The sequence below is a fragment of the Rhinopithecus bieti genome, unplaced genomic scaffold (assembly GCF_001698545.2).
Source record: "Rhinopithecus bieti isolate Rb0 unplaced genomic scaffold, ASM169854v2 scaffold_2723, whole genome shotgun sequence".
Lineage (NCBI taxonomy): Eukaryota > Metazoa > Chordata > Mammalia > Primates > Cercopithecidae > Rhinopithecus > Rhinopithecus bieti.
The window spans coordinates 84,380-94,336 of record NW_016804119.1 but is presented as its reverse complement, the minus strand read 5'-3'; the positions used below and the strand labels follow the sequence as shown (position 1 = coordinate 94,336).

The following is a 9,957-nucleotide window of genomic DNA, read 5'->3' as shown; positions in this document are numbered from 1 at the left end:
AAAAAAAAAAAAAAAAAGGCAGAGCCCACCCAACTCTCCTGTCCAGGGTCCATCCCCTCATCTCTGGGTAGGAGGTAGATACTGCAGCCACAAGGCCCCTGTCTGAGGCCACTGAGCTCTGAAGCTCAAAACCATGCGTTCCAGGAGGCTGAGGCAGGAGGATCGCTTGAGCGCAGGAGGTCAAGGCTGCAGTAAGCCATGATCACGCCACTGCCCTCCAGCCTGGGCAACAGAGCGGGACCCTGTCAAAAAAAAAAACAAAACACACGCATTCGCTCAGCCGCATTCCTCTCTTCCTCCCACAGATCAAGGAACTAGAGACAGAGCTGGACGGGGAACAGAAACAGCACACGGAGACGGTCAAGACGCTGCGTAAGAACGAGCGTCGCCTCAAAGAGCTGATCTTCCAGACAGAGGAGGACCACAAGACCAACCAGCGCATGCAGGAGCTGGTGGAGAAGCTACAAAACAAGCTGAAGATCTACAAGAGGCAGATCGAGGAGGCTGTGGGTGTCTATGTGCCTCCTTGCTCCTCCTTCCCTGATGCTTGTTTCTCAGTGCGGGTCACCAGGCTCGCTGGGAATTAACCACAGGGAAAGAAGCAAGCATTGGCCCTAAGATGATTCTGCGAGGCTCATGTCCATGGTGTCTCTTCCTTGGAATCCAGTGGGAAGGGGAACCAGACACTACATACCACAGATAAGAACTTGTAAAGGGGCCAGGCATGGTGGTGGCTCATGCCTGTAATCCCAGCACTTTGGAAGGTTGAGGTGGGTGGATCCCCTGAGGTCAGGAGTTCGAGACCAGCCTGGCCAAAATGGTGAAACCCATCTCTACCAAAAACACAAAAATTAGTCAGGCATGGTGGGGGGCACCTTAATCCCAGCTACTTGGGAGGCTGAGGCAGGAGAATCGCTTGAACCCTGGAGGTAGAGTTTGCAGTGAGCCAAGATCGTGCCACTGCACTCCAGCCTAGGCAACAGAGCAAGACTGTCTCTCAAAAAAAAAAAAAATGCACATTTAACCAGAACCAGCCATGTTTATGCCCCATTTCCTGCCGTGCCTTTGTCACAGGAGGACCAGGCCAACCAGACCCTGGCTCGATACAGGAAGACAGTACACGAGCTGGATGACGCTGAGGAGCGAGCGGGCATGGCAGAGACCGCTCTAAACAAGCTGCGCACCAGACACCGCGTGGCCGGCAAGGGCATCACCTCCGTGGAGATCATCCAGGTGTCCAAGACAGGCACCTCGAAAACCCTGTCTGAGGAGTGAGGCCCTCCGTGTCCTAGGCCACAGCCGGTAGGTGTGGACTCTGCTCTGGACCACCTCGCTCAGAGCACTCCTTCCTGCACTGGCTTTGCTCCTAGTAGTGGTACTATGTGACCCAGCCATATTCCCCCTATTCCCCAGCTGTAGTCTTTGTCACACCCAGTCTCACGCAACAGGAAGCACAAAGCTCTTCTCCTCCCTCTTCAGCTGCAAAACCCTGTATCACAGGTGCTGGCCGACCTGATGTTCCCCCATCTGCATAGAAGGGCCGTTCCCAAGTGTGATGCCACTTGACACTAGCCTTGGTACCTAGTGCCAAGTCACTGGGAGTCACTGGGACATCCACAAGCTTATGGCAATGTGTGTTCATCTTTCATGTCCCCCACAATATCATTCTTCACTGGAGATTTCATCAATTCTGGTTGAGTTCAGGTCTCTAATGCTAAGAAAATTATAATTATCATCACAGCTGCCATTTCTCGAACACCAAGTGCAGGTGGGATTTTGAGGAAACAATGTTATTCCCCTTAATTCAGAACTAATCAAGGACGAAAAATATTGCAGATAAATATATAAAAGTTAAAATAGGCTGGGTGCAGTGGCTCGTGCCTGTAAATCCTAGTACTTTCGGAGGCCGAGGTGGGAAGATGGTTTAAACCCAGGAGTTCAAGACCAGCCTGGGCAACACAGTGAAACCCTGCCTCTACAAAAGTAAAAAAAATTAGCCAGGCATGTTGGTGCGCACCTGTAGTCCCAATTACTCGGGAGGCTGAGACAGGAGGATCCCTTGAGCCCAAGAGTCTGAGGTTACAATGATCTATGATCATACCTCTGCATTCCAGCCTGGGCAACAGAGTGAGGTCCCATTTCAAAGAAAAAAAAGTCAAAATACCAGTTTTATTTATTTATTTATTTGAGAGGGAGTCTCGCTCTGTCACCAGGCTGGAGTGCAGTGGTGCGATTTCGGCTCACTGCAACCTCTGCCTCCCAGGTTCAAGTGATTCTCCTGCCTCAGCGCCCCAAGTAGCTGGGACTACAGGGGAACATCACAATGCCCAGCTAATTTTTGCATTTTTAGTAGAGACGGGGTTTCACCATGTTGGCCAGGATGGTCTCAATCTCTTGACCTCATGATCCGCCCACCTTGGCCTCCCAAAGTGCTAGGATTATAGGCATGAGCCACCACACCTGGCCCAAATACCAGTTTTACTATGCCATATTTCTAGATTGAGGATGTGGCTTTAATGTGCATCCACCATAGGCATCCTCGTACTTTGTCTCGAAATTAAAGATACCTGAAACCCCAACTCTACTAAAAATACAAAATTTGCCAGGCGTGGTGGCGCACGCCTGTAATCCCAGCTGCTCGGAAGGCTGAGGAACTAGAACTGCTTGAACCCAGGAGGCACAGGTTGCAGTGAGCCGACATCACACCACTGCACTCCAGCCTGGGTGACAGAGCAAGACTCTGTCTCCAAAAAAAAAAAAAAAAAAAAAAAAAGGTATCTGCAGAACTGAACAAATGCAGGCTTAATCCCTGGGGAGCAGCCACTATTCCCAGGAGAGGAACGATCAGAACCCATCATCCCTGGGAGTAGATCTAAAAGGAGAGATTAGGTGGGGCTCAGCTCTGCCTTCCTGGTTCCTTCCTTATTCCAAAAACAAGATCAATCACTCCTTTTCCCATGGACAGAAGCAAAAAGAAAGTAAGGAGTAAGGCACAGAATGTGATTTTGGAGGAGTGAATCCCAAAACGTGGTCCCGGGACCAGCAGCATCAGTGCCACCTAGGACGTTCTTAGAAACGCCTATTCTTAGGCCTGGCTCCAGACCTCCTGCATCAGGAGCTCCGGGGGTGGGCCCAGCATCTGTGGTTTAGCAAGCCCTCCAGGTGACTCAGATGTGTGACTGAGTTTGAGAACCACCCAGATACATGCAGCCAGGGTGTGGAGGTTTCTCCTTGAACAAGAGCCAAGTGCTAGGAAAGAAAAGGAAACTCAAAGAGCTGGGCGCTGTGTCTCACGCCTCTAATCCCAACACTTTGGGAGGCCAAGGTGGGAGGATCACTTGAGGCCAGAAGTTTGAGACCAGCCTGGGCAACATAGCAAGGCCCTATCTCTAAAAAAAAAAAATGTAAAAAATGAGCGTGGTGGTGGCTAAGTGCATGGAAAATGCTTTTCACTCTCTTTTCTACCCTACAAGGTAGGTATAACTATCCCCATTTGTCAGGTGAGGAAAATGAGCCTGAAGAAGTTCAGTGACTGGCTCATGGTCACACACACCCTATGCTATGAAAAGGCAAGTTATCAGGCCGGGCGCGGTGGCTCAAGCCTGTAATCCCAGCACTTTGGGAGGCCGAGACGGGCGGATCACGAGGTCAGGAGATCGAGACCATCCTGGCTAACACGGTGAAACCCCGTCTCTACTAAAACTACAAAAAACTAGCCGGGCAAGGTGGTGGGCGCCTGTAGTCCCAGCTACTCGGGAGGCTGAGGCAGGAGAATGGCGTGAACCCGGGAGGCGGAGCTTGCAGTGAGCTGAGATCTGACCACAGCACTCCAGCCTGGGTGACAGAGTGAGACTCCATCTCAAAAAAAAAAAAAAAAAAAAAAAGAAAAGGCAAGTTATCTTTTATTTGAAGTTACTGTGGAGATTGATATAGTTGCCATCTGTGTGGGATTAACCAGGGCAGCAAAAAAATCAAAGACTTGGTTCACTCTGGGAGGTGGGGTGGGTTGAACCCTAAGCACCGACCTCCATGGCTTCTGGGAATCATATCTGGCCTCCCTGAACCAACATCTTGTTGAATCAGTCCCTGGTGAGGAGGGTAAGGTTCCCTGCTCAGTTACAATTCGCTATCTTTCAGTAATGGCGGTCGGTTTGGGTTTTGGCCAAAAGTGATAACCCCACTGACCTTTGATGTGAAGCTGAGCTTTATCTGACCGTTTGCTTAGGGAGGAGGTAAAATATGGGGCACAGAATCTTTTTCTGAATTCTCTAACCCTGAAATAATGGTTAGCTCAGGAAGTTAAGGAAACCAGAAGCTTGTCTCTGCATTAATGTGTAACCATCTCCTTTCAGAGCAAAAACCTGAAAGGGATCCCTCCCAGTGAGCTCTGACCTAGGTGGGGACTACTCATGAGGCTTCCTGAACACCAAGAATCAGGAGGCAGTTCAGCTCCTTCCCCTAGGAGTCTTAGGCACCAGGATTAGACATCCTTTAAAGCAGGTCCCCTGCCCTGGCTTGGCTGGACCTGGTACAATTGCTCTGTCATAGCAAGGATCTATTTCCATGCCATCAGGCTGCCATCCTGCCACCAGAGGTGATGAGGCTGTGCCTCTGGGGTCTACTCTCCATGTCCTGATCTGTCCATTTTGTTTTTATTTAATCAGCCAGGCATGAAGGCAGGTCCCTGTAATCCCAGCTACTCAGGAGGTTGAGGCAGGAGAATTGTTTGAACCTGGGAGGCAGAGGTTGCAGTGAGACTCTGTCTCCAGAAAAATTTTTTTAAAAAAATTAAAACTGAAAAGGAAAAAAATTAAAAACATAAAAATAAAATATGTTAACAGAAATGTAAGAGAACAAATAAAACTGATCCTTCACTAGGCAGAGGAGAGAAGGGAATTCCAGACGGAAGGCCCAACACACACAAAAGTGCAAAGGTGGGAGGTACACAAGGGCACAGGCTGGCTGGAGTAGATGCGCTCAGGATGAGGCCAGAGACCGGCAGCACGGTGGGGGATGAAGCTAGCAGGGTAGAGTAGGCAGGGGTGAGACTGTGAATGGCTCTACTGGGTACAAATATTCCATAAACTCCATAAGGAAAGCTTACTAATTTTAAAAATCCATTTGTGGGAATGTGATGTGCAGTAGCTTTTCTTTCTTTGGAAGATGGTCACATCACAATAGCAAAACCCCTTGTGACACATCACAGGCAGGCTCTCAGGGAGAGCTCTGTATCCCAGGGCACTGCACTCTGGGCCCACCCAATGACTTGTAGGGGCACATTAAGCCCAAAGAAGGTGTCTCTTAACTCTCAGAACTTCATGCAGAACAAGCTAGGTATGACTCAACAGTATCCATTACTAGGAAGGAAGCCTTTGCAGAAGCTTCCTAAGCGTCTCAGGGAGCTGATGTCAGAGGAGCAAAGATGTCAGAGCTCCCAGCTCTGACCCACATGGACTTGCTCACCTTGCTCGCTATCTTTCTTTTTCCAGGGTAATACAGATCTCAACCGCGGTTCACTGAGAGGGAGAAAATACGAAAATGGAAAACTGGATCTGTCCTGAGAATGTTTACTATGCAAAAGAAAGTGCAAGCCAGGAAGAGACAGGTGGTGAAGAATAAAGAGTGCTATGGTGGAAAATGAGCTTGGGAACATAAATACCAGCCATTAGAGGAATGAAAATGAGCGGGGCTTCTCTGGGACAGCAGTAAGCATTTGGATGACAGTAACAATGGGTCTGTTTCAGTTAAGTTCCTACATGTTCATGTCAAGGACGGAATATGTAATGTCTGTGACCCGGCTGTTCTCTACAAAGAATTCCTCATGTGGACAATGTTAATGTCCCCATATAGCTTAAATAAAAGAAACATTAAAAAAAAAATAGACCAACTGGAGCTTCTTTGCTTTTTTAGACAAAGAGTCTTGCTCTGTGGCCTGGGCTGGCGTGCAGAGGCACAATCATGGCTCACTGCAGCCTTGAACTCCTGGGTACAGGCAATCTTCCTGCCTCTGCCTCCAGTTCAGTCCAGTAGCAGTACCGATGTCCAGCTCCGCCAGGCTAATTTTTATTTTTCTAGAGATGGGTTCTCACTATGTTGCCCCGGCAGGTCTTGAATTCTTAGGCTCAAGCAATCCTCCCACCTCAGCCTCCCGAAATGTTAGGATTACAGGTGTGAGCCACTACACTAGACTTGGAGCTTCTTTTTAAATGGAGAAATTTTATTTTCCTAAGACTTATCCAAAGGCAATTTTTACCACCGCCACATAAAAAAGTTTTGTTGCATCCCTATATACTAATTCACAGGCTTGTTTCTACTGGAAACCATGAAAACAATACAGTCTTGGTGAAGTTCTTTCCAAATTTTGAAAGTCTGTATCAGAGAAATGAAAACAAACTAGGTTTCTTAAACCCAAGAAAGTTACGGAATCTCCGGAGCAGGTCAAGTCCATCCAGGCTAATGCTCCACATTGCCCCCTGCACGTTCCGTCTCATCTCCCAGGATGTCCAGACACCAGTGGGTCAGCTCCGTGAGGGCAGGCAGGCAGCCGTTTTGTTCACTACTGTATCCTCAGCAACTAGAGACAGCCAGGGCTGAAGTGTGCACCCAGTAAACACATAAAGAGGAAATGAAAGAATGAGCTGCCTCCCAGGGCAGTGTCCTTCCTGACACTGCCAGAAAGTTCTTTCTTCAATCCAGATGAGACCTGCCCCCCGGTGACATCTGCATGCTGTCCTGCTATTTCTTTCTTTTTTTAATTTTTTTGAGACAGAGCCTCAGTCTGTCACCCAGGCTGGAGTGCAATGGCTCAATCTCGGCTCACTGCAACCTCTGCCTCCCAGGTTCAAGTAGTTCTCCTGCCTCAGCCTCCCAAGTAGCTGGGATTACAGGCACGTGCCGCCACGCCTAGCTAATTTTTGTATTTTTCGTAGAAACGGGGCCAGGCTGGCCCCGTTTACCATGTTGGCCATGTTGGACTCAAACTCCCGACCTCAGGTGATCCCCCCCACCTCAGCTACCCAAAGTGCTGGGATTATAGGCGTGAGCTGCTGGCCCCAGCCGCTGACCTGGTGTTTCTACCCAAAGCCCTACAGAACAACCTTCATGGAAGCCAGTTCTCAAGATAGGTCCCGACGAGTTTTCTCTTCTCTAGGCTGAACATTCCTGGGTCCGTCAACCTTCCCTCGTGTGGCAGGGTTTCTGTTGTGATCTAATACTCCTCGACCCTTTCCTTTCCTTGCCCTCCTAGTCTTTGGAGAGCTGCTGTGGGGGCAGTGCCATGAGGGAGGGCTCCCTGCCAGTTCCCAGCCCTCAGAACACACGGGCTCTCTGGGAATGGTGTGTCTTCCAGCATTCTGACCTCTCCCCAATCTGTTGGCAGGCAGAAATCACTGTGTGGGGTGGTGGAGAGAGGAACACTACTTCTTTGGTGTGTCCCTCTCCACCTTCACACCAGGGCACATCACCCCTATGATGGTTTTGAACTTGGCATTCTTGGCTGGGCAAGGTGGTTCATTCCTGTGATTCCAGAACTTTGCGAGGCCAAGGCAGGAGGACCACTTGAGGCCAGGAATTGAAGACCAACCTGGGCAACATATCGAGATCCTGTCTCTACAAAAAATGTAAAAATTAGCCAACGATGGTGGTGCACGCCTGTAGTCTCGGTTACTTGGGAGCCTGAAGAGGGAGGATCACTTGAGCCCAGGGAGGTCGAAGCTGCAGTGAACTCTGATTGCATCACTGCACTCCAACCTGGGTGACAAAGTGAGACCCGATCTCAAAAAAAATAAACAACTGGGCGTTCTCTAGTCGGAGCCCTGGGGGGAGCTTTGGTTCCTTCTATGCAATTGGACCAAATGTGATAACACTGCCCTCAGGTGGCAGGGTCTCTGACTGCTGCGTGTGGATTTCCCGGGAGACGCCAAATCACAGAATCTTAGAATTGTATATTACAAAATTCTAGGACTGGAAGGGGCATTTAAAGGGCATCCAGACCAACTCTGAGGCAGCTGGGGATTCCCCTCCATAATATCCCTGAAAAAAAAAAAGATAATCCAACTTCTACGTGAACCTTCCCAGTGAAAATAGGCAGCCCATTCCAGTTTTTAGTTTTGTTTTGAGACAAAACAAAACCAAAACTAGGGTCTTACTCTGTTGCCCAGACTGTAGTGCAGTGGTGTGATGATAGCTCACTGCAGCCTCAATCTCCCAGGTTCAAGCAATCCTCCCATCTCAGCCTCCTAAGTAACTTGAACTACCACGCCACTACACCCAGATGATTTTTTTGCAGAGATGGGGTTTCCCTATGTTGCCCAGACTAGCTTTGAGCTCCTGGGCTCAAGTGATTCTCCCGCCTTGGCCTCCCAAAGTGCTGGGATTACAGGTGTGAGCCACTGTGCCTGGCCCCATTCGTTTTGACTAATGATTATGGTCAAAAAGTCCCCCTTAATATTGAATGAGAATATATGTCCCTGCATTTTGCCCTTACTTTGCTCCAGCCTTCACCTCTATAATTACATAAGTCAAATCTGTACACTCTGAAGTCAGACAGATACAGGTTCCGCTTTCCCAGCAGTGTGACTTTGCAATTAGACACTTGCCCAGTTTCTTCTAGCATTCCATAGGACTTCAACACTTGTCCTCCGGCTAGGGATTTGTCATGAAAAGGTCAACCTTGAGTTATGGTTGAATCAAAGGCTAAAAGGGAACCTGTCAGCTATTATAAGGGACTCTTCTTCCCACTTCTTCCTGAGCCCTGGCTTAAGCTAATAAAAAAATGTATTCTGTAGCTTTGCAGTAATAATTCCATAAAATTTCCCTCTACAGATATTTTTTGTTTGTTTGTTTGTTTGTTTTTTGAGATGGAGTTTTGCTCGTTACCCAGGCTGGAGTACAATAGCACAATCTCAGCTCACTAGAACCTCCACCTCCCAGGTTCAAGTGATTCTCATGCCTCAGCCTCCCAAGTAGTTGGGATTACAGGCGCCCACCACCACACCTGGCTAATTTTTGTATTTTTAGTAGAGATTTTTTAGAGAGATTTAGTTTCACCATGTTGCCCAGGCTGGCCTCGAACTCCTGATCTCAGGTGATGCACCCACCTCGGCCTCCCAAAGTGGTGGGATTATAGGTGTGAGCCACTGCGCCCAGCCTACAGATATTTTTTAAAAGCAACTTTAAATAAGGCAGCAATAAAGTAACCAGACTGAAGGGAGAAATGCATTATGGGAATTAGGTCTGGTGATCAGAAAGGCTCCTGTAGGAGTAGGTACAGGGTGCAACAGGAGAGGCACTCGGCCCAGTCTTGGAGGATAAAGGAACGTGTCTGGAAGAAGTCATGTCTCTGCTGAAGCTTAAGGATGAGTAGGAGTTAGGCATCCAGGGGAGAGAGGGCTTGTGGGAAGGGAGAGTGGAAGAGCAGGAGGAGGTAGGCAGGGTGTGTCAGCTAAGAGTGTGCTTGGCTGCAGGTGGCAGCACACTGAGCCAACAATGGCATACGTGGCAGAGACATTTAACGATCTCACACACGCACACACCCCACCCCGCCCTGGCAGATGGTTTCAGAATGAGTGCAGTGTGAAAGCACCAGGTCCCCACCTTTTCATCCTGCAGCATCCTTGGGCCTGTCAAGGCGATTGCCACAGCGTTAGGCATCATATCTTCCTCTGCCATGTTTAAGCCAGTAAAAAGATACAGGCTGGGCGCGGGGCTCACACCTGTAATCCCAGCACTTTGGGAGGCCGAGGCGGGGGGATCATGAAGTCAGGAAATCAAGACCATCCTGGCTAACACAAGGAAACCCTGTCTCTACTAAAAATACAAAAAACTAGACAGGCGTGATGGCAGATATCTGTAGTCCCAGCTACTCGGGAGGCTGAGGCAGGAGAATGGCATGAACCTGGGAGGCGGAGCTTGCAGTGAGTCCAGAACGTGCCATCCTCCTTTTTTTTTTTTTTTTTT

General features: G+C 48.9%; 1 protein-coding gene across 1 annotated transcript in view; it reads left to right on the top strand.

Moving 5' to 3' along the window:
* The window catches only part of MYH16 (myosin heavy chain 16), a 74,583-nt gene extending 73,226 nt beyond the window's left edge, over window positions 1–1,357 (top strand). Inside the window, exons 41-42 of the mRNA XM_017864429.1 lie at window positions 306–506; window positions 1,075–1,357. Coding sequence (XP_017719918.1) covers window positions 306–506; window positions 1,075–1,275 — 402 coding nt within the window. The 3' untranslated portion in view covers window positions 1,276–1,357. The remainder of the gene's footprint in view (window positions 1–305; window positions 507–1,074) is intronic.
* Window positions 1,358–9,957: the final 8,600 nt, after the last annotated feature.